The sequence below is a fragment of the Haematobia irritans genome, chromosome 1 (genome assembly GCF_050003625.1).
Source record: "Haematobia irritans isolate KBUSLIRL chromosome 1, ASM5000362v1, whole genome shotgun sequence".
NCBI lineage: Eukaryota > Metazoa > Arthropoda > Insecta > Diptera > Muscidae > Haematobia > Haematobia irritans.
Window position 1 is genome coordinate 215151227 of NC_134397.1, and position 26235 is coordinate 215177461.

The 26235-nt window shown below is 33.7% G+C and overlaps 1 protein-coding gene across 1 annotated transcript in view; it reads left to right on the forward strand.

Annotated features, from left to right (window-relative positions):
• LOC142219458 (uncharacterized) overlaps positions 1-22686 on the forward strand; it is a 36594-nt gene extending 13908 nt beyond the window's left edge. The window contains exons 2-3 of the mRNA XM_075288433.1: positions 22079-22420; positions 22484-22686. Coding sequence (XP_075144548.1) covers positions 22133-22420; positions 22484-22639 — 444 coding nt within the window. The 5' untranslated portion in view covers positions 22079-22132 and the 3' untranslated portion in view covers positions 22640-22686. The remainder of the gene's footprint in view (positions 1-22078; positions 22421-22483) is intronic.
• Positions 22687-26235: the final 3549 nt, after the last annotated feature.

The window sequence follows — 26235 nt, forward strand, 5'->3', positions numbered from 1 at the left end:
AAATGCTTCCAAACATATAATATGTTCACATAAAACAAACATATTAATGTTTCGGCAGTATGCAATAATATATGTGCTTCCTGCAAAATATGTTTGGAACATATGTTAAAGAAGCGATTTTTTTTGAGGGTGTGGAAGTGAGAAAGATGTGGGGGAATATACAATTGGGCAGAAACAAAATTTTGAGCATTCAGGTCGAAAACCTATGTTGTTAGCACCTATATTACCTGTTTATTTTCATAATTCATTATGATTGTAAATATATAAATAAATAAATAAAATTTTGAGCACAATATTGTTTGGGAGAATTTTTTTAAGCATATAATATTTTTGGGTGCAAAATGCTTCCAAACATATTATATGTTCACATAATAACATATTGTTTTTTGGAAGACAACATTATTGAATTTGGATGCAAAAATACAAAATGTTTGGAACTTAGACTACCCAAACATATATTGTTTAGACCAATATGCTTTCAAACAAATTATATATTGGAAGAGATCAAACATATAAATGTTTGGGCAATACCCAAAAATGTATATGCTTGAAGCAAAATATGTTTGGGAGTATATGTTACAGAAGCGATTTTTTGTGAGGGTGTAGGGCTTTGCCCAAATAAATTTGACAAACATTCTTTTGCATGGTTTTAAGTTGAAATCAAAAAAACAACAACAATGATTAAAGAACAAAACCAACAATAACAAAACGAAATAAAATTTTGACAAAATTTTCTATAGAAATAAAATTGTGACAAAATTTTCTATAGAATAAAATTTTGACAAAATTTTCTATTGAAATAAAATTTTTAAAAAATTTTCTATAGAAATAAAATTTTTAAAAAATTTTCTATAGAAATAAAATGTTAACAAAATTGTTTAAAGAAATAAAATGTTTACAAAATTTCCTATAGAAATAAAATTTTTCTACAGAAATTTTTCTAATTTTCTATAGAAATAAAATTTCTGTAGAAATTTTCTATAGAAATAAAATTTTGATAAAATTTTCTATTGAAGTAAAATTTTGACAACATTTTTTTTTTACATAAAAATTATCTACAGAAATTTTCTATTGAAATAAAATTTTTCTACAGAAATTTTCTATAGAAATAAAATTTTAACAAAATTTTCTATAGAAATAAAATTTTGACAAAATTTTCTTAAATAAAATTTTTACAAAATTTTCTTTAGAAATAAATTTGTAACAACATTTTCTATAGAAATAAAATTTTAACAAAATTTTCTATTGAAATAAAATTTTAACAAAATTTTCTATTGAAATAAAATTTTTGCAAAATAAATTTTTTTGTTTGGTATTTTTTTGCCAAATTTTTCTTAAAATTTTGGCAGATTATTTTTGGGTCGAGTAGCAACGGTGATTGTAAGAAAAGGATCATGGTTTCAGTTCTAGACTGTAACTCAACACCGCAGCATTCTTTCAATGGTTTTCGATTTATCCAATCCAAGTCCAATCGACTTATGAAGTTGATCAACACCGACCAATAAACTTTTTATAGTAACCAATTTCGATATATCGAACTTTAAGAAAAATGTCGTAATGTCGAATTGGAATTGAAGGAGAGAGAGAGAGTAAATGTAGCACATTTTTTCGGAAATTATGAAAATCTATTATATATTCTGGATCAGGAAGAAATTCTAAGACGGTATAATCAATTCCGTCTGTGTGTCCGTTGTAATCACGCTATAGCCTTTAATAATGGAACCATCGTTCTGAATTTTGGCAAGTCAAGTTCGATGGTAGGCTATATCGGTTCAGGTTAAAACCCACATATAAACCTACTCCCTTTGTGAAGTCTTGGGCTTTTAGATTAGCTATTTCTTCATCTTCATGTCCAGTAAACTCATATGTACAAATGAGTTAATTTAAGAATGCTTTTACTTCGGATTTTTTCTGCGTAAATAGGTTTCCTAAAAATCACGTGTAGGCGATTTGTTAAATGTGTAATCCAATCTTTGGAATTGAAGATAATTTTACAGGGTACTTCCACAGCCTGCATCACAAATGGGGATAAAATGCTCTTCGATATTTTCGATTTGCCATTTGGTTAAAACAGAAAGCTACATTTCTTCAAAATAATTATTTCATTTTGATGAAAAGGAGTGAGTAATTGGACGACATTAAAGATATCTTTACCAAGCTAATATTCCATAATTCCCTACCCAAAGTGTAAGCCATGCGATTTCAGAGAAATAGAAATAGAAACAGAAATTAAAATGATTTGTTGCCATAGTTGATGGCAGTTAATGCCATGGTTATTAATTTCAATACAGAGATCATACGCCATCGATTCTCAAGCATAGAAAGGTCAGTCAGCTCTTGCCGTTCAAATTGCTTGACTACTGGTTAATATTGGTCCATAAACCTTTTTCTTATGACCAAGCATGGAGTGTAACTAAATTAAAAGATATAAGGGATAGAAGTAAAGCCACCCCTCATCTAAAGGGAGACTCATCAAGATGTTTAAATCCGAAGAAAGTATCTTTAAGTGATAACCCCTTACCAGTCCTCTTGATTACGCCATCAACAGGCTAGCGCAAGTATTGATTTCATATGCCAAAGAAACTTTGACGTGATTACTTCAGCACTTTTTGGCATCATCTGTGGCCAGAACCAGCAGCATAGAATGGCCGAATAGAATGAATCGACGGAAGGAAGTTAGGCGTTTGGTTTGAATGAGACACACACTTGTTTTCCAATGCCTTCCAGCAACTGCCACTCAACTGTACATGAAAAGGACATTTCGTAATTCGAATGAAGGAGTGCAGTTTTTTCCATTGAGGTGAAATATCATGTGTTTGAAATTCCAAGTCGTTGGAATTTAGATTATAACATGAAGTAATGGAAGTTTTTGCCGTGAAGTTCAAAGATAGACAATATTTCAGAAGAATGGAGGCTTGTATGGAAATATCAGAAATGTTAATTTTTTTTTTTAAATTTTGTAATAACCAACTTTCAATTTTTTCGGTAATTGACAGCTGAATTTTACGATTGAGACTTTTCCATTCAAAGCCGATTTTTTAATTGTTGATATTTTAGAAACCGAATTTTAAACTTTCAATTATTGCAGAGTCACAACTTTTTAATGGATTTTGAGCATAAGGCACATAATTCAAAGATGATTTTTTAGTTAAAAGCCGATTTAAGTCACTATCAAAAGTCGATTAATCGAGTTTCAAAAAGTTGATAATTGATTAGACGAATGTAAAGTTAAAGTAAAGTGAGGAATACTTAGGCTTGGAACCCAAAGAAAGACTAATTCAGGAAAAGGTTGGTTTGCTTCCATCTTTCTAATTTTGGTAAAGCTAACTTTTCGAAATTCGCATTTTTCCACAATCGGAAGCCAACTTTTGACATCATGGGGTTTTAACATAAAAAGATACAAATAATAAGAAAAATCGGCTCCCATCAATTAATAAAGTTTCGATTTTCGACATTTTGAAGAGCATAAAGGATCTACGCCACATTTTTCTATCAATTCAAAACGAATTTTCGACTTTCTGATGACATTTCAGTATAACAATATCCAAATATCCATACCTTCCAATTCATAGTAGATTTTTTTTTAAACTCCGAAGCCGACTTTTGACTGTCCGATTATTTAGGTGAAGTGATTCGAGTCTCTATCGACTAATGAGCTTTCAAAAAAGCCCATAATGGATTAGTGGAGCCCAAAGAAAGACTCCATGATACGAAATTTTAGACAAACAAATATCGTTTCCCATTTGCTTTTTGCTCTAAGAAAATTTGTTTGGAAGAAAATTATATACTTTTTGTGATAAACGTTGATTCTTTTACAGGATTTAAAAACAATTTCATAAAGACTAACTCAAAAAAGTATATACGGCCGTAAGTTCGGCCAGGCCGAAGCTTATGTACCCTCCACCATGAATTGCGTAAAAACTTCTACTAAAGACTGTCATCCACAATCGAATTACTTGGGTTCCGGTCAGTGTTGCCAGGTGATTTTTGATTCTTCCCCCCAAATCTTAAGAAAAAAACCCCTAAATTGGTCTAGACTTTATTCAAAAACCCCCAAAAAATTTAAGAATGTAAATAGTTCAAAAAGGTCTCCGAAATTTCGTTAAAAATCCTGCAGTGATACACTTTACAAATTAAATTTAACACAAATATATATACTGAAAGAATATTTTTTTTTGAGGTACAAAATTTCTTTTGAAGTAAACAATCAGTAGATAACATCATTATACCACTTTTCACAAATTGGGGTTTATTTGTCTAAAATTTCGTTCCTGAGGAAAGTAATTTTTCTATGGGTATAATAATACAAAATGTGTATCAATATAAAAAGCAGACAAAACAATATAATTCAATGTATAAATCTCTCAAATCAAATTAATTAAAACAACGGCTTATAAAGTATAAATAATAGGAATAAAAAAAAATAAACAAAAATTAAAGTTCAGTAAATATATACATTATTCGCCAAAATTGTAGTCGTGAAATTATGAAACCAATAATGTAATCTTACAATACCATTTCTTAATTTGTTTTTAATTGTATCAAATATTAAAAATGCCACTTCAACAGATACGTTTAAAACAGAATGTCATTGCATACTTGCTTGTATTTAAGAACATGGATTTACTCCCCTCAAATTTTGTTGAGAATTGATCCACTTTATAAGGTCTAAAAAACCCCTAAACTTGGGGGGGAAACCCCCAACCTGGCAACACTGGTTCCGGTAACACTTGCCGATGGCAAAGTATCTTAAAACTTTCAAACACCGTCTTCTACACTGAAAAAAATATTGTCGTGAGGTCAAAGATTTCATGTCTTTAAAAAACGAATACAAATTTTGCTTAGCATAGAAAACGCATTTCTCTAAAATAAAGTTATTTTCCTTGTCCAAAAGTCGATAAACTTTTCAATGAAGTCGTATTGTCCTTATAATTAAGTGATTTGACTTAAAAATGGGTATCTTAACATGAAAGAAAAAATTTATAGGCTAAGGTCAACTTGACTTTAATAATTCAGATAAATTCTTTAAATTTAATGAAATTGTCTTTAAATTTGTTGTCTTTTTGCATCTTGACTACAAAGCAAAAAATCGTTCAAATATAGGACATGTTTTTCAAAACTTTATTTTAAAGAAGTTTTTACTTCAAACATAGCATAATTTCTACTGGAAGTCGAGTCCTAATTTGGAAAATAAAGTTGCCGTTAACACGTTTTTAAAGGACTTTGATAGCATATGAAGAAAAAAAGCTGAGAAAGCGAAAAATTAAAATTTGCTTCTTAGAAGCAAGTACACAAAACCTAAATTTAAAAGAGAATTGTGTCTTAAAAGTATCCTTACTTGTATTCTCCGCTTCTTTGGCTCGGAATCAATACCAAATTTTTTAAAGTAAAGACAAAATCTTTGGAACCGAGTATGCTTTTTTTCAGTGTAAATTGAAAGTTAGTCCATACGTGGTATATATTAAATTAAAACAAATGGCCGATTAAATACGTATATAATTCAGTTTGACTACATTTTCTATAGAAATAAAATTTTGACAAAACTTTCTACAGAAATAAAAAAAAAAAACATTCTATAGAAATAAAATTTTGACAAAATGTTCTATAGTAATAAAATCGACCAAATTTTCTATAGAAATAAAATCTTGACAAAATTTTCTATAGAAATAAAATTTTGGTAAATTATTTTTGGCTCGAGTGGCAACGATGATTATGAACCGATATGGACCAATTTTTGTGTGATTGGGGATCGGCTCTATTTAACTATAGACCGATTTGGACCAATTTTGGCATGGTCGTTAGCGTCCATGTACTTAAACCACGATCCAAATGTCAACCGATGAATTCGGATGAATTTTACTCCTCCAAGTGGTTCCGGAGGTCCAATCTAGGGATCGATCTATATGGGGGCTATATATAATTATGGACCTATATGGACCAAAAGTTAGTATATGGTCTCTAAAAACCATGCAAAAATTGGTCCACATCGGTTCATAATTATATATAGCCGCCATAATTATATATAGCCTCAAAGTGAAGCAAATTTCATCCGATCCGGCTGAAATTTGGTACATGGTGTTGGTATATGGTCTCTATCAACCATGCAAAAATTGGTCCACATCGGTTCATAATTATATATAGCCCCCATATAAACCGATCCCCAGATTTGGCTTGAGGAGTCTCTAAGAGAAGCAAATTTCATCCGATCCGGCTGAAATTTGGTACATGGTGTTGGTATATGGTCTCTAATAATCGTGCAAAAATTGGTCCACATCGGTCCATAATTATATATAGCCCCCATATAAACCGATCCCCAGATTTGGCTTGAGGAGTCTCTAAGAGAAGCAAATTTCATCCAATCCGATTGAAATTTGGAACATGGTGTTAGTATATGATCTTTAACAACCGTGCCAGAATTGGTCCATATCGGTCCATAACTATATATAGCCCCCATATAAACCATTCTCCAGAGTTGACCTCCGGAGCCTCTTGGAGGAGCAACATTCATCCGATCCGGTTCAAATTTGGAACGTGGTGTTAATATATGGCCGCAACAACTATACCAAAATTGGTCCATATCGGTCTATAGTTATATAAATTGGTCCATATCGGTCTATAGTTATATATCTTCAATCACACAAAAATTGGTTCATAATCATGGTTGCCACTCGAGCCAAAAATAATCTACCAAAATTTTATTTCTATAGAAAATTTTGCTAAAATTTCATTTCTATAGACAATTTTGCCAAAACTTTATTTCTAGAGAAAATTTTGTCAAAATTTTATTTCTATAGAACATTTTGTCAAAACTTTATTTCTATAGAAAATTTTGTCAAAATTTTATTTCTATAGAAAGTTTTGTTAAAATTTTATTTCTATAGAAAATTTTGTCAAAACTTACGGTGACTTGCAGAGCGGACAGCATCACACGAACACACATACAAAATCCCAAAAGATGGTTAGTGGCACTAACCGAAATATTGGAAATAAATATTAAAACAAATCAATAATCGATTGTTTCTATGACGTCAAGCCGAACAAAATTAATAATCAGAAAAAACTTTATTTCTATAGAAAATTTTGTCAAAATTTTATTTCTATAGAAAATTTTGTGAAAATTTTATTTCTATAGAAAATTTTGTTAAAATTTTATTTGTATACATTTTTTTGATTTAATATATGCCACGTATGGACCTTGCCATCGGCAAGCGTTTCCGCAACTTAAGTAATTCGATTGTGGATGGCAGTGTTTAGAAGAAGTTTCTACACAATCCATGGTGGAGGGTACATAAGCTTCGGCCTGGCCGAACTTATGGCCGTATATACTTGTTTCTCTTTAAAATATGTTGTTAAAGGAAATTTTATCGAAATTTCTTGTTTTATTTTAGAAACACTGACTTTTTTGATTTTTTTACAATTTTTTCATTATAAGCCGCATGAAAGCACACACAATAACCATTCGCACCATACCAAAATGTCGGTGAATACACGCTCAGTAAAAAATTTGGAAGTTCTTCCAAAGGCACAACTTTAAAAGCACTTCCAGAAGATGTACTCCCAATGATGTTCTTTATTTTAAGTACACAGGAAGTTCTTTTAATTCAATTTTTTTATAGCTCGTTTTTTCATATATTTAATGGGTATGTTAACTTTTTTGTTTCAAAAAGGTTAAAAACAGAGTAAGAATTCATAAAATGGTGCAAATTATTTGAATTTTGTCGAAAAAAAATGCTAAATCCAATCTGAAAAATTATGAATTTGTGAAAATATTTGAAGTCAAATGTTTCAGACAGGCGTTATAGTACATTAAAAATTATAAATAATTATAAAAATTATTTATTTAACAAAATATGACAGAATTTTTTTAATTTACTTCCAAAACATTGAATTCGGATAACACCTAAAGAAGTGATGCAAATTCAGTGCAACGTCTGTTGAAATGGAGGACTTCCGCGCTATGACAAGCCCATGTTAAATTCATCGCTTCTGCGTCAATTTTGCACCACTTCTGGATCCAAAAAGAACATTTTCATTACTTTTTTGGCGACGCTTTTTGTTTTGCTGGGTGTGAATACAGAAAGTACCATTCCACGAAACACAAACATTACATGAATATTATAAAACAAAAACTTTTCACTTTAACACAACACATTTCTTTTCTCACAAACACATACGAACTTTTAATATTTTTTGTTTTATTATTTTACGTACATGTAGTACTATTTTCCATTTTACACAATGCAGATTCGCTTATTAGTTTATTTTTTACAGCCAATATTCTACAATGTGTTTTTTTGACTAGCGATTCAAAATGTAAACAATCTCAAAACAGCCAACTTTGCCAGCTTGTTTTAAAAGAAATGAGTTGCCATATGTTTATAATATTTTGTATTTCGAGCTACTGGGATGTCTGAAACAGAATACCGTTATCACTTTTTCCAATTTAAACTATCGAAAAATTTACTTTTTGCCGCAAATTTACAATGCCCCATAGTGCATTGTGAAAAAAAGATAAAAGTCGATCAGTAAAATTTTATAATCACAAAAAAAAAAAAAACAAGTATATACGGCCGTAAGTTCGGCCAGGCCGAATCTTATGTACCCTCCACCATGGATTGCGTAGAAACTTCTACGAAAGACTGTCATGGACCATCGAATTACCTGGGTTGTGGTATCTTAAAACTTCTTAACATCGTTTCTAAATTGTGAGTTAGTCCATACGTGGTATGTATCAGACAATACGTAGAGAGCCTGAATTGAAATATGGGGGTCGCTTATATGGGGGCTATATACAATTATGAACTTGATATGGACCAATTTTTGTGTAATTGGGGATCGATTTATCTGATGGCTATATATAACTATAGACCGATATGAACCTAGGGATCGATTTATCTGATGGCTATATATAACTATAGACCGATATGAACCTAGTTAGGCATGGTTGTTAACGGCCATATACTAGCACAATGTACCAAATTTCAACTGACTCGTATGAAATTTGCTCCTCCAAGAGGCTCCAAAAACAAATCCCGGGATCGGTTTATATGGGGGCTATATATGATTATGGACTGATATGGACCACTTTTGACATGGTTGTTAAATATCACATACTACCATTACGTACCAAATTTCAACCAGATCGGATGAATTTTGCTTCTCCAAAAGGCACCGGAGGTCAAATCTGGGATCGGTTTATATGGGGGCTATTTATAATTATGGACTGATATAAACCAATTCCTGCATTGTTGTTGGATACCATATACTAATTTCAGGTACCAAATTTCAACCGAAGCGGATGAATTTTGCTCTTCCAAGAGGCTCCCGAGGTCAAATCTGGGGATCGGTTTATATAGGGCCTATATATAATTATGGACCGATATCGACCAATGTTTGAGGCCATATATTAACACCATGTACCAAATTTCAACTGAATCAGATAAATTTTGGTTTTCCAAGAGGCTCCGGAGGTCAAATCTGGTGATCGGTTTATAAGGGGGCTATATATAATTATGAACCGATGTGGACCAATTTTTGCATGGTCATTAGAGACCATATATTAACACCATGTACCAAATTTCAGCCGGATCGGATGAAATTTGCTTCTCTTAGAGGCTCCGCAAACCAAATCGGGGGATCGGTTTATATGGGGGCTATATATAGTTATGGACCGATGTGGACCAATTTTTGCATGGTTGTTAGAGACAGTATACTAACACCATGTACCAAATTTCAGCCGGATCGGATGAAATTTGCTTCTCTTAGAGGCCTCGCAAGCCAAATTTGGGTGTCCGTTTATATGGGGGCTATACGTAAAAGTGGACCGATGTGGACCAATTTTTGCATGGTCAAATTTGGGGGTCCGTTTATGTGGGGGCTATACGTAAAAGTGGACCGATATGGCCCATTTGCAATACCATCCGTCCTACATCAATAACAACTACTTATGCAAAGTTTCAAGTCGATAGCTTGTTTCGTTCGGAAGTTAGCGTGATTTCAACAGACGGACGGACGGACATGCTCAGATCGACTCAGAATTTCACCACGACCCAGAATATATATGCTTTATGGGATCTTAGAGCAATATTTCGAAGTGTTACAAACGGAATGACAAAGTTAATATACCCCCATTCTATGGTGGAGGGTATAAAAATACTTCGACGTTCGAGTTGTCTCTTTTATAATTTGACTTTTAATTACTAAACTAATAACAGAATGTTATCCTGCATTATCATACCACCCCGGTTTATAGAACAACCCTTCTCTTCTTTGCCCCACAATGTTACCATAACAACGACCACAACAAAAGTGAATGAGTGAGAGGGTTGGTCAAGTTAGAATCGCCTCCAAAAATATTAAGATAACCCATATCATGTTAAAAATCTACTACTACTACTACGGCATACGCCTTCTTCATCTGAATTAAATTTGCCGTTGTAGTTCAGCATCTTCCGAGGAGAGATTTACATCATCAAACATTAGGAAAGTTAAACCACAAAATATACATTCGGTATTTTTATCACCATGTATGTTGCTTATGCATGTGGTCGACAACATGTACATCGAACCCTTGGCCCGAGGAGTTTTACCCTCTTCATTGGGTATTAATGATTTTAATCAAGTTGCTACAAGCACAATTCGCACTTGAAGTTACAATGGTCATCCGATATATGGTCATACAAAAAATATAGAGCTCTCCCCGCCCACACTATGGAAGCCTTCTAAAGGCAAATACCCACATGCACACTTTTCGAATTTGTCCATCATTAATAAATCTCTTTTGGCGGGGGAGAGGGTCGTTTCTTCTCTGCTCCAGTTCAAATTTCATTTCATTATGGTGTATTTGCAAAAGGTCCTGTATGTCCTGTACATACTCCTTACCATCCTTGAATGCGAATAGAACTTCAGCAATTCTTGCAGAGGGAACTGTTCACATCGATAATTGCTTTCATTAATCAATAAAAAGGAATCTCAGAGCGAATATTCAATGGTAAATAGTGAAGATGTAATGAAGTGGAAAAATAAAAGAATTTATGGTCCAAATACTGGTATATTGACATCTTTTTTGCTTGAAGAAAATGTCAATGGGCTATTGCTGTTTACTTATCGTTTGTATGGATTTTTATTTTAGTATTCTTATTTGTTAGTCCAGCCATCCCTAGACGCTAGATGTCATTTAATTATTGTACCGATAATGAGGAAAAGGAATTTTGCTGATGAACTTAATTCGCTTAAGTTAATTTTTTTTACTTTGTTGTACGAACTTTATTTCAAGGGACATTATTCATTATCAAGTGTTAGGATATGGGCAAACTACACTGTAAAAGGCTTTTATTTTCTGAGAGACGAAATTTCAGATAAACGAAATTTTCTTTTGAAGCAAAGAATTTTCATTGTTGTCGTTTTCTTGATTTCAGCCTAAAACCATGCATTGACTAAACTACAAGTGTAGCTTAACCAACAGTGGAAAAGAATGTTTGTCAAATTTATTTGGGCAAAGCCCTATAGACTGCAAGATGGTTGGATGGATGCACGTTTCGGAATTACCACATTCCTCATCAGCATTCTCGCAGCAACACTTGCAGCAAAACTATCAACCAATCATCAGAATAAATTCAGGCAGTTCATTAAACCCAACAATGAACCACACTTGAACCTTCCGAAAAAAGGTTTTGTATGATAGCCGGCTTATGCTGAAATAAATTCGAAACAAACATATCATCGATTTGAGTGCAGTCGGCTGGGTTTATTTCGAGCGTGCTTCCTATTCTTTCTTTCATTCGTTTCATAGAATGAAAGCAAAGAATTTTCTTTAAAACAAGTAAGTAAAATCTAAAGTCGGTCGGGGCCGACTATATTATACCCTTCACCACTATGTAGACCAACATTTGTTTTACCAACTATTTCAAATTTGCTGGGAGCTATATCAAGGTTTGCATTTCCAGATACAAATACTTTTAATGGAGACAATTTTTTGTACTTCTACAAAGTCTCTAGAATTAAAATTTAAATCGGCTAATGTACTGGGATGGAACACAATGTTAGTAAAACACAAGGATATTGGTTAGATTTCGCCATGATATGTGGTCAAGTGTGGGTTGTGATATATTATTTGGTCAAGTCGGGCGACTTTGAGCCTTACTTGAAACTCAACCATTCTGTGTAAAGTCTGGCATTACCGTGTATAGGATATGACTAAGATATGGAAAAATCATCACAGAATTTTGTGTAAAATGTGGGTATTTTGGCCATATTTGTATAAACCGGAAGAAAGAATAACAGGTTGGCTGATAAGTCCCCGGTCAAACAAAGAAGAACACATTTTTATACCCTTCACCACTACTGTGGTCAGGGTATAATAAGTTTGTGCATTTGTATGTAACGCCAAAAAATAATTGTTATAGACCCATCTTTTAGTATACCGATCGGCTTAGAATTAAATTCTGAGTCGAATTAGCGATGTCCGTCTGTCTATCTGTCTGTCCGTCCGTCTGTCAGTATATGTAATTTTGTGCACAAAGTACAGGTCGCAGTTTAAGTCCGATCGTCCTCAAATTTGACACAACGTCTTTCTTCGGGCAGAAGACAATCGCTGTTGATTTTGGAAAAAATCGGTTCAGATTTAGATATAGCTGCCATATATAGTTATCACCGATTTGATCATAATTCACGTATTTATGAACCGACGTTCTTCAAATTTTGTACATCTGAACGTTTTGTCAGTCCCGTAAAAACTGCCAAATATCAGCTAAATCGGTTCAGATTTATATATAGCTCCCATATATATCTTTCGTCCGATTTGGACTTATATGGCCCCAAAAGCGAGAGTTTTGCCCTGATTTGCTTCAAATTTTGCACAACAAGTGCGTTTAATAGTATCGTTAAGTGTGCTTAATTTGGTTAAAATCGGTTCCGATTTAGATATAGATCCCATATATATCTTTCGACCGATTTGGATTTATATAGCCTCAAAAGCCAGAGTTTTGCCCTGAGTTGCTTGAAATTTGGCACAAGGAGTACGTTTTATAGTATCGTTAATTGTGCAAAATTTAGTTGCAGTCGGTTCAGATTTAGATATAGCTCCCATATATATCATTCGCCCGATTTGGATTAATATGCCCACAGAGGCAAAAGTGTTACTCTGATTTACGTGAAATTTTGCAGAGGGAGTAGAATTGAACTTGAAACTTTGCACAGGCAGTAGAATTAAGGTTCTGCATATGCGTGTTTATTGTGGTTGAAATCGGTTCAGATTTTGATATAGCTCCCATATATATCTTTCGCCCGATTTTCCGTCATAAGGCCACAGTGGTCAAAGTTGTTATCCGATTTACGTGAAATTTTGCACAGGGAGTAGATTCAACATAGTAACTATGCATGTGAAATTTGATTGCAATCGGTTCAGATTTCGATATAGATTCCATATATATGTTTTTCCTATTTAGGCAAAACTGGCCGAAATACCTACATTGTCTTTATCAAATCGCCACTGCTAAGTCGAAAACTTATCAAAATGACTCAAATTTTCCTATTACTCTATTACACATCTATACCGATAAATCATAAATACACTTTTGCGAAGTTGCCTCAAAATTGGTTCATATTTAAATGTTTCCTATATTTTTTTTAGTAACATTGTGTTCCACCTCAGCGCATTAGCCGACTTAAATGTAAAATCTATAAGTATTGCAGAACTCTGTACAGATCTGCTCAGATATACAGAATATATGTGTATGGATTCATATAGCATCCAACACATTGGACGGATTTGATGTGGTATCGAAAATGAGGACTTACAAAGTGGTGAAGGGTATAATATAGTCGGCCCCGCCCGACTTTAGACTTTCCTTACTAATCCGATCCTCAGATTTGACCTCCAGAGCCTCTTGGAGGAGCAAATTTCAGTCGATTTGGTTGAAATTTGGTATGTGGTCTAAGTATATGGTCTCTAATAACCATGCAAAAATTGATCCATATCGGTCTATAATTATATATAGCCCCCATTTAAACCGATTCCCACATTTGACCTCCGGAGCCTCTTGGAGGAGCAAAATTCATACGATCCGGTTGAATTTTGGTACGTGGTGTTAGTATATAGTCTCTAATAACCATGCAAAAATTGATCCATATCGGTCCATAATTATATATAGCCCTTATATAAACCGATCTCCAGATTTGACCTCCAGAGGCTCTTGGAGGAGCAAATTTCATCCGATTCGGTTGAAATTTGGTACGTGGTGTTAGTACATGGTCTCTAATAACCACACCCAGGGAAGGAATATGATCACCTCAAACATGTTTTAAGAGTAAAATGTTATTTTTGGGTGGTGACCATATAACATGGTTTTCGCAACCATGTTATTTTCTCGGAAATCATGTATTTGATATCAGCAAGCAGGTTATATTTGATGAGAAAATAACATTTTAGTGACAAACATATTACATGGTCACCATACAAAAATAACATTTTGCTCTTGAAACATGTTTGAGGTGATCGTATTCTTTCTCTGCGTGCATGCAAAAAGTGGGCCATATCAGTCCATAATTATTAATTTTTGTGTGATTGGTCATCGGCTATATATAACTATAGACCGATATGGACCAATTTTTCCATGGGTGTACACATCCATGGAAAAATTGGTCCATATCGGTCTATAGTTATATATAGCCGATGACCAATCACACAAAAATTGGTCCAAATCGCCAAAAATAATCCACCAAAATTTTATTTCTATAGAAAATTTTGTTAAAATTTTATTACTGTAGAAAGTTGTGTCAAAATTTTATTTCTATAGAAAATTTTGTCAAACTGAATTATATACGTATATAATCGGCCATTCTTTGTTTAATATATACCCCGCATGGACTAACTTACAATTTAGAAGACGATGTTAAGAAGTTTTAACATACGTTGTCATCGGCAAGTGTTGCCGCAACCCAAGTAATTCGATTGTGGAAGACAGTCGTTAGTAGAAGTTTCTACGCAATCCATGGTGGAGGATACATATGATTCGGCCTGGCCGAAGTTACGGCCGTATATACTTGTTATGAGCTAAAATGGTATTAGAAAAATTGTAGTTAAATAGCCCTATCCATAATCCATTTTATTTCATGAAACACTAGCAACTATTTTCTCTTTAAATGCGATTTTTCGAAAGAGTATTTGTCATAGGGTAAAATTTTGAATGGAATAATATGCCAGTTAATTTTATATAATTGTAGCCATTAGCCAAATTAAAATGTAATTTAGATTATATTTCCACCATTCAAAAAGAGATCATTATGGCTAATGACTCTATTTTTTAGTCGAGTACGAGTGGTATAATTCCAGAATTATTTCGTTTTATTTAGTTTACGTTGTGACATTGAAAATGTTTAAATATTTCGGTAAAATAATTTTTATATTATTTGCATTGGATTTTCTAATGATAAGCTATGTAAGTTGTAAATGATTTTATTAATTAATAATAATACATGTGAATAATTACATCAATTACTTGACTTTTGTCAGTTCTTTGACGATAAAGTTTATCTTATTTTCGAAAATTTGCAGTGAATGAATGGTTCATCAGAAGTCGCTAGAGTAGCTCATAGTGGATGAGTCCTTTAAAATTCCACCAAATACTCAGCACTTTCTTTCGAGTTGAGAACAATTGTACAACTAAATAATAATAATATATATATAATAATAATAAATAATAATGGAATAATAACACCATAACATCAAAAAAAATTAAATATTTGGCGACGGCGCACAACGGTTCCAAATGGTTTTTTTTTTGTAATAATTCTCCAACTTTTGAACGAATAAAGATAAATGCAATTTCCTCTAAGTTTGTGGATATCTAGTGGGTCCGGGGCTGACCTATAGTCGGTGAAAGTTGGTCACCCCGGGGGGTATGAAATTTTCTTTTAGCTGTCATATCCCCAATTATGAACCGTTTTCGATGATTTATTTCTTTGCTGTAGAAAACTTATGAAACCCTACAAAAGAGTTCCCATGCAAGATTTGGGCCGCATAATTTTTTTTATACCCTCCATCATAGGATGGGGGTATATTAACTTTGTCATTCCGTTTGTAACACATCGAAATATTGCTCTAAGACCCCATAAAGTATATATATTCTGGATCGTGTTGAAATTCTGAGTCGATCTAAGCATGTCCGTCCGTCTGTTGAAATCACGCTAACTTCCGAACGAAACAAGCTATCGACTTGAAACTTGGCACAAGTAGTTGTTATCGATGTAGGTCGGATGGTATTGAAAATGGGCCATATCGGTCCACTTTTACGTATAGCCCCCATATAAAGGGACCCTCAGATTTGGCTTGTGGAGCCTCTAACAGAAGCATATTTCATCCGATCCGGCTGAAATTTAGTATATGGTGTTGGTATATGGTATCTAACAACCATGCAAAAATTGGTCCACATCGGTCCATAATTATATATAGACCCCATATAAACCGATCTCCAGATTTGACTTGCGAAGCCTCAAAGAGAAGCAAATTGCATCCGATCCGTCTGAAATTTGGTACGTGGTGTTGATATATGGTCTCTAACAACCGTGCAAAAATTGGTCCACATCGGTCCATAATTATATATAGCGCCCATATAAACCGATCCCCAGATTTGGGTTCCGGAGCCTCAAAGAGAAGCAAATTTCATCCGATCCGCCTGAAATTTGGTACATGATGTTGGTATATGGTCTCTAACAACCATGCAAAAATTGGTCCACATCGGTCCATAATTATATATAGACCCCATATAAACCGATCTCCAGATTTGACTTGCGAAGCCTCAAAGAGAAGCAAATTGCATCCGATCCGTCTGAAATTTGGTACATGGTGTTGATATATGGTCTCTAACAACCGTGCAAAAATTGGTCCACATCGGTCCATAATTATATATAGCGCCCATATAAACCTATCCCCAGATTTGGGTTCCGGAGCCTCAAAGAGAAGCAAATTTCATCCGATCCGCCTGAAATTTGGTACATGATATTGGTATATGGTCTCTAACAACCATGCAAAAATTGGTCCACATCGGTTCATAATTATATATAGCCCCCATATAAACCGATCCCCAGATTTGGCTTGCGAAGTCTCCAAGAGAAGCAAATTTCATCCAATCCGGTTGTAATTTGGAACATGGTGTTAGTATATGATCTTTAACAAGCGTGCCAGAATTGGTCCATATCGGTCCATAATTATATATAGCCCCCATATAAAACGTTCTCCAGATTTGACCTCCGGAGCCTCTTGGAGGAGCAAAATTCATCCGATCCGGTTCAAATTAGTAACGTGGTGTTAGAATATGGTCGCTAACAACCATACCAAAATTGGTCCAATCACATAAAAATTGGTCCATATCGGTTCATAATCATGGTTGCCACTAGAGCCAAAAATAGTCTACCAAAATTTTATTTCTAGAGAAAATTTTGTTAAAATTTTATTCGGTTCATAATAAAATTTTCATCATTGTCAAAATTTTATTTCTATAGAAAATTTTGTTCAAATTTTATTCGGTTCATAATCATGGTTGCCACTCGCGCCAAAAATAATCTACACGCAGAGAAGAAACATGATTGTCACAATCATATTCGAAGAGCAAAATAATATGATAGGAGCTATTTTTGCGACGACCATGTAACATTTTCACCTGCAACCATGTTGGCTCAGTGAACATGGTTCTAAGAAAACTAAAATTGTCCTCATCTAAAATGTTATTATATTGATAAAAAGAATTTTGTTTCCATTAAAAGACAATGGTCACGATCTAAAATGTTATGGTATTCGTCAAAAATGTTTTTCTTCCAGTTAAAAGAACATGGTCACAACCTAAAATGTTTTGATCTTTATGAAAAAAGTTTTTTCGTCGTCGAAAAAAGGACGCCACTTGAGAAAAGTAAACACAAAATTATCTTTATTTATTTGTTTTTATTTATTTATAAACCAATTCATTGTTTATTTGTATTTATAATGTCGTGCAAGCAAACTTCACATATTTTTACACACTCCATTTTGGTTCAATTTCAACAATAAATATTCATTCCATAGTTACCTCGTGCCCATCAAATGTATCAACGCAGACATCATGTAACTGCAAATAAAAATAAACGATACCATATATCAAAATAAAGAACAAAAATCAGGTACATTTTTTTTTTCAATTACACTTTCCTGTTTTGTGTTCACATAAAACCACGTGCCACTTCTGAATAAATAAATTAACACAAAACACAATAATTCCGTATTCTCCGTCCATTCCAAGAAACAATCAAAATGAAAATCGTGTGTACCTGCTCAATGTTTTTATAAAATTCTTTTCGCTGCAAACAAGTTAAAAAATTAAATGGTGACGAAACCAATGTACATGGTCTTTATGGTCATGTAATGGTTCTAGACATGTCTATACGTAACCTATAAAAATACTTTTTTCTCTACAAAAAAGTAAAAAAATTTAATGGTCAGATACATGATTTTCCCGACCATGTAATGGTCTCAAATTCTATCATTTAAATAATAGAACATGTTTGCGGCAGTTGAGAACAATTTAAATGCTTATTGCCAACATATATTTTTATCCGCTCGAAAATTATTTTTACAAAGACAAAATACATGGTTTTCGCGACAATTACCTACTCTAGTTGAGCATTAAATGGATGCGGCAACCATGTCCAAACATGTTTTTTCTGTGCGTGTACCAAGATTTTATTTCTATAGAAAATTTTGTCAAAAGTTTGTTTCTATAGAAAATTTTGTTAAAATTTTATTTATGTAGAAAATTTTGTCAAAATTTTATGTCCACTTTGTCAAACTGAATTATATACGTATTGGATCGATCTTTTTTGATTTAATATATACCACGTATGGACTTACATACAATTTAGAAGATGGTGTTAGGAGGTTTTAAGATACCTTGCCATCGGCAAGCGTTACCGCAACTTAAGTAATTCGATTGTGGATGGCAGTGTTTAGAAGAAGTTTCTACGCAATCCATGATGGAGGGTACATAAGCTTCGGCCTGGCCGAACTTACGGCCGTATATACTTGTTTTTTTGCTAAATTTTAAATCTGAAGAAACATCATTGATTTGAGGATTTGAGTTTCCATGGAAAACTCTTCGTCGTAGCTGGTTACTTGATAATACTTGTATATAGAATTTCAGGGGGTTTGATGACAGATATTCTCCTAAGCAGATCAGTTCAACCAGTACGCTTCCCGAAAATAAATTTAAAGATTCTACTTATAGAGACTAGATCAGATTCTGGATTTATAACAACCGTTTTTGTTTTAGTTTTAGAGGAATCATAAACATCTCGTGTAAGTGTGAAGGTAAATGATGAACCCAGCAAAAACAGCGTCGCCAAAAAAGTAATGAAAATGTTCTTTTTGGATCCGGAAGTGGTGCAAAATTGACGCAGAAGAGATGAATTTAACATGGGCTTGTCATAGGACGGAAGTCCTCCATTTCAACTGTTGTTGCACTGAATTTGCATCACCTCTTTAGGTGTGATCCGGATTCAGTGTTTTGGATGTAAATTAAAAAATTCTGTGATATTTTGTCAAATAAATAATTTTTATAATTTTTTATAATTTTTAATGAATTCTAACGCTTGTCGGAAATGTTTGACCTCAAATATTTTCAAAAATTCACAATTTGTTTAGATTGGATTTAGCATTCTTTTCGACAAAATTTAAATGATTTGTACCATTTTATGAATTCTTACATTGTTTTTAACCTATTTGAAACAAAATAAGTTAAAATTACCCATTAAAAGTATGAAAAAACCAAGTTATAAAAATTGAATTAAAAGAACTTCCTGGGTAGTTAAAATAAAGAACATCATTTGGAGTGCATCTTCTGGAAGTGTTTTTACAGTTGTACCTTTGGAAGAACTTCCAATTTTCTTGCTGGGTTATTTCCAGTCATCAACGATCCAATGCTTGTGGACCTAACTAGACATTTTCTAGTTGATAAAGATTACAAAAAAATTAAAACATTTAGTCGGTTTTGCTTTCCACTCTATTTATGGTCCTAAAAAAACTGTAGATTTAAAATTTCAGCAAATTGGATAAAAACTACGGTCTTAAGCAGGCCAAGAAGTAAAAAACGGGAGATTGTTCTATATTGGGGCTATACCAAAACATAAACCGATAGGCATCATTTCCGGCATATACACGGATGAAAAAGACTGTTTTTCATATGTTTGGCTATAAACATTATATGTTTGGAACACAAATTTTTAAACACAATATTTTTGAGTGCAAGCATATAATGTTCATAAACTAGCATAACATGTTTGGGACATATATGTTAATATGTTAGAACATATTATGTTTGGGACATAAAATTTTTGTAAATATAATATGCTTGGATGCAAACATATATTAATTTAGAAATAGCCTATAAACATATATGTGTTTAGTAGCTTGGAGCGCTATTTAACAGGGAGCGGTATTGAATTAAGTTGGTGGTTGTTGCTTGTTATTACAAAATTAACATTTTATTTTTCCTTGGGCAATTGATCAGCTACTTCTTTGATCCTTACAAACTGTGTGATCCGCTGTTCGAATCCCCGTCCGGCAAAAGGTAAAATTAAAATAAAATAAAAATCATAAAATTGAATAATTTCTTCTACAATGTTTGTATTACAGAAAAAGGTGCTAAGAACTAAAAAATCTCGTGGAAGTGAGAAAGATGTGGGGGAATATACAATTGGGCAGAAACAAAATTTTGAGCATTCAGGTCGAAAACCTATGTTGTTAGCACCTATATTACCTGTTTATTTTCATAATTCATTATGATTGTAAATATATAAATAAATAAATAAAATTTTGAGCACAATATTGTTTGGGAGATTTTTTTTAAGCATATAATATTTTTGGGTGCAAAATGCTTCCAAACATATTATATGTTCACATAATAACATATTGTTTTTTGGAAGACAACATTATTGAATTTGGATGCAAAAATACAAAATGTTTGGAACTTAGACTACCCAAACATATATTGTTTAGACCAATATGCTTTCAAACATATTATATATTGGAAGAGATCAAACATATAAATGTTTGGGCAATACCCAAAAATGTATATGCTTGAAGCAAAATATGTTTGGGAGTATATGTTACAGAAGCGATTTTTTGTGAGCGTGCATATTTGTGGTCATAAAATACCTCTAGATTTCCAATTTCAGGGAAAACGGATAGAAACTATGGTTTCTAGAAGCCTAAGAAGTAAAATTGGGAGATCGGCCTATATGAGGGTTATACCAAAACATGGACCGATAGACACCATTTTCGAAACATGAATGGTCCTAAAAAACCTATGAATGGTCCTAAAATACCTATAGATTTACAATTTCAGGCAAATCGGATAGAAAATAGAAGCCCAAGACCCCAAATTGGGGGCTGGGTTTATATTGGGGCTATATCAAAACTTGGACTGATATAGCGCATCTTCGAACTTGACCTGTCTGCAAACAAAAACCTAATTTTTGCCAAATTGCAGAACGATAGCGCCATTGTTGAAAGCTGTAGTGTGATTACAACAGACAGACAGACGGACATGGTTATGTCGTCTTAGAGTTTCTCCCTGATCAAGAATATATGTATTTACTTTATATAGTTGGAAATCGATATTTCGATGTGTTACAAACGGAATGACAAACTCATTATACCCCCATCACTATTATATGGTGGTGGTGGTGAACCGGCGTCGGTTGAAGAAATTGAGTCGACGATGAACTTCATTATTCGCGGGGAACAAAAAATATTATTTCTTGTCAAACAAAACACGCTTGCCGAAATCAGAAACATGCAAAATAAGAGCGAAATCAAACCGAGAAAAACATATGGTTGCGATAAACATATTCCCCATGAATAAATAGCCTTATGCTCTTGAAACATGTTTGGGGTGATCTTATTATAATTTTTTGACAAAGAACGAAAAACAAATTTCGATTCAGAAATTAAAGCATCACTTGCAATTTTATATTCAAATTTAATTTTACAATCAGAATTTTGAATTTCATTACCAAATCTTATTTATTATTTTTTTTCTCCATCTACTTTTAGGCTGCATCCAGAAGACGTTTTCGGGTGGACTATCATAATATAACATGTTTTAACATGCATCCTCCTTTGAAAAGGCTTGAATGTGTTTTAAAGAAACGTCATGATGGCTTAAATTTGATGGATATACGTGGAGAATTTGATCGTGATTTGACGAGTGCTATAGTGAATATGTATATAAATTACAAACTAGTGAAGGGTAAAAAGGGACCCTCCAAATTTCTGGACATAACTCTAAATTTTTGTGATGCATTGCTCCAATTGAATACTATACCTATGGTCAATGTGTTTGTCAGAGAATTATTAAAGACAAGCAACCTTCCGTATACTTGTCCATTAAAAGGGGTGAGTTAAGTGATGCCAGTTACTTTTTTTATTAATTTTGTTTTTTTTTTTATTCACTTGCAGAACATATTGTATAATGTCACTGATTATGAATTGACCGAAGCGGCATTTCCCGTATATACACCAGCTATACATTTTAATTTTTCAATAGACTATTACCACAATCATAAAATATTTGCTAGCTCAATTTTGCAAGGATCCACTTATACGAAACGATAATCTATAGATGGCTGTTTAAATGTGTCTCCTATTTCTTCCGGGGAAGCAAAAATGGTAGAAAATATTTGGGGCATGTTTATATTCCCTAAAAAGGTTTTATATTTGAAAAATCTATTTTACTCTTAAATATACGTGTGTAGATGCAAAAATAAATTCATTTGGAAATTTTGTGGAAATATAAAATATATTTAGAAATCTTAATGAGAGAGAGTTGGTTATGACGGAGAGAGTAATCAAGAGACACCAAAATAAAACATGTGGAGAATGTTATTGAAGAAGATCGGTGTTCTGATCTAATGTCAGTTGAGAACAAGGTCACAAAATATGGAAATAACTTTATTTGAATGAAGCATAATATATCAAAAACAAGTATATACGGCCCTAAGTTCGGACAGGCCGAATCTTATGTACCCTCCACCATGGATTCCATAGAAACATGTACTAAAGACTGTAATCCATAATTGTAAGTTAGTCCATACGGGGTATATATTAAACAAAACAAGTAAGGAAAGTCTAAAGTCGGGCGGGGCCGACTATATTATATCCTGCACCACTTTGTAGATCTAAATTTTCGATACCATATCACATCCGTCAAATGTGTTGAGGGCTATATATAAAGGTTTGTCCCAAATACATACATTTAAATATCACTCGATTTGGACAGAATTTGATAGACTTTTACAAAATCTATAGACTCAACATTTAAGTTGGCTAATGCACTAGGGGGAACACAATGTTAGTAAAAAACAAGTAAGGAAAGCTTAAAGTCGGGCAGGGCCGACTATATTATACCCTGCACTACTTTGTAGATCTATAAATTTTCGATACCATATCACATCCGTCCAATGTGTTGAGGGCTATATATAAAGGTTTGTCCCAAATACATACATTTAAATATTACTCGATCTGGACAGAATTTGATAGACTTCTAAAAAATCTATAGACTCAAAATTTAAGTCGGCTAATGCACTAGGGTGGAACACAATCTGTTGAAATCACGCTAACTTCCGAACGAAACAAGCTATCGACTTGAAACGTGGCACAAGTAGTTGTTATTGATGTAGGTCGGATGGTATTGCAAATGGGCCATATCGGTCTACTTTTACGTATAGCCCCCATATAAATGGACCCCCAAATTTGGCTTGCGAGGCCTCTAAGAGAAGCAAATTTCATCCGATCCGGCTGAAATTTGGTACATGGTGTTGGTATATGGTCTCTAACAACCATGCAAAAATTGGTCCCCATCGGTCCATAATTATATATAGCCCCCATATAAACCGATCCCCCGATTAAGCTTGCGAGGCCTCTAAGAGAAGCAAATTACATCCGATCCGGCTGAAATTTGGTACATGGTGTTAGTATATGGTCTCTAACAACCATGCAAAAATTGGTCCCCATCGGTCCATAATTATATATAGCCCCCATATAAACCGATCCCCAGATTTGACCTCCGGTGCCTTTTGGAGAAACAGAATTCATCCGATCTGCTTGAAATTTGGTACGTGGTGATCGTATATGATATTTAACAACCATGCCAAAGGTGGTCCATATCAGTCCATAATCATTTATAGCCCCCATATAAACCGATCCCGAGATTTGGTTTTGGAGCCTCTTGGAGGAGCGAATTTCATCCGAGTGAGTTGAAATTTGTGGATGACAGTCTTTCGTAGAAGTTTCTACGCTATCCATGGTGGAGGGTACATAAGATTCGGCCTGGCCGAACTTACGGCCGTATATACTTGTTTTTTTTTTTAATTTTTGATTGATTTTCTATTCTTTTTGCGAAATTTAATTGTCCAAAACTTAAGTTTTCACCTAAAACGACCTAATTCCATACCTTCTAAGACTTGTCTAAAACGACTGCATCGGAAGTAGAAAAAAATTGATGGGTGCTTTCGGGATGCGCTTTTAAAGAAATGTTTGTGGAACAACTTCCAATTTTTTTGCTGAGATTTTGATTGATCAGTCCCTCGTTAATAAAATTGCAAACAGTTGAAACATTTTTAATTTGCTCTCCAGCGTACCAAAAAATATTTTTTGTCTTCAATGACGAAATTAATTGATCCAATTAATTTTTACTTGAGATATCTTCAATCACAGAAAAGATAATATCAATCACCAAAGTCAATTAAAAAATTAATTGATGCAATTAAAAAATTAATTGATATAAATAATTTTTATACCCACCACCATAGAATGGTGACGGGGGTATAATAAGTTTGTCATTCCGTTTGTAACACATCGAAATATCGATTTCCGACTATATAAAGTATATATATTCTTGATCAGGGAGAAATTCTAAGACGATATAACGATGTCCGTCTGTCCGTCTGTCCGTCTGTCTGTCTGTCTGTCTGTCTGTTGTAATCACGCTACAGTCTTCAATAATGAAGCAATCGTGCTGAAATTTTGCACAAACTCGTCTTTTGTCTGCAGGCAGGTCAAGTTCGAAGATGGGCTATATCGGTCCAGGTTTTGATATAGTCCCCATATAAACCGACCTCCCGATTTGGGGTCTTGGGCTTATTTTTTTTTTTTATCCAATTTGCCTGAAATTTGAAATCTAGAGGTATTGTAGGACCACAAATACGTGTGCCAAAAATTGTGAGTATCGATCCATATTTTGGTATAGCCCCCATATAGACCGATCTCCCGATTTTACTTCTTGGGCTTATAGAAATCGTAGTTTTTATCCAATTTGCCTGAAATTTGAAATCTAGAGGTATTTTATGACCATAAAGAGGTGTGCCAAAAATGGTGAGTATCGGTCCATGTTTTGGTATAGCCCCCATATAGACCGATCTCCCGATTTTACTTTTTGGGCTTATAGAAACCGCAGTTTTTATTCAATTTATCTGAAATTGGAAATCTAGAGGTATTGTAAGACCACAAATGCGTGTGCCAAAAATTGTGAGTATCGATCCATATTTTGGTATAGCCCCCATATAGACCGATCTCCCGATTTTACTTCTTGGGCTTATAGAAATCGTAGTTTTTATCCAATTTGCCTGAAATTTGAAATCTAGAGGTATTTTATGACCATAAAGAGGTGTGCCAAAAATGGTGAGTATCGGTCCATATTTTGGTATAGCCCCCATATAGACCGATCTCCCGATTTTACTTCTTGGGCTTATAGAAACCGCAGTTTTTATCCAATTTATCTGAATTTGGAAATCAAAAGGTACTTTAGAACCGTAAAGAGGTGTGCCAAAAATGGTGAGCATCGGTCCATGTTTTGGTATGGTGCCCATATAAACCGACCTCCCGATTTGGGGTCTTGGGCTTATAGAAACCGTAGTTTTTATCCAATTTGCCTGAAATTGGAAATCTAGATGTATTTTAGAACCATAATTAGGTGTGCCGAAAATGATGAGTATCGGTCCATATTTTGGTATAGCCCCCATATAGACCGATTTCCTGATTTTACTTCTTGGGCTTCTAGAATCCAAAGTTTTTATCCATTTTGCCTGAAATTGGAAATCTAGAGGTATTTTCGGGCCATAAAGAGGTGTGCCGAAAACGGTGAGTATCGGTCCATATTTAGTATAGCCCCCATAAGAACGATTTCCAGATTTAACTCCTTGGGTTTCTAGAAA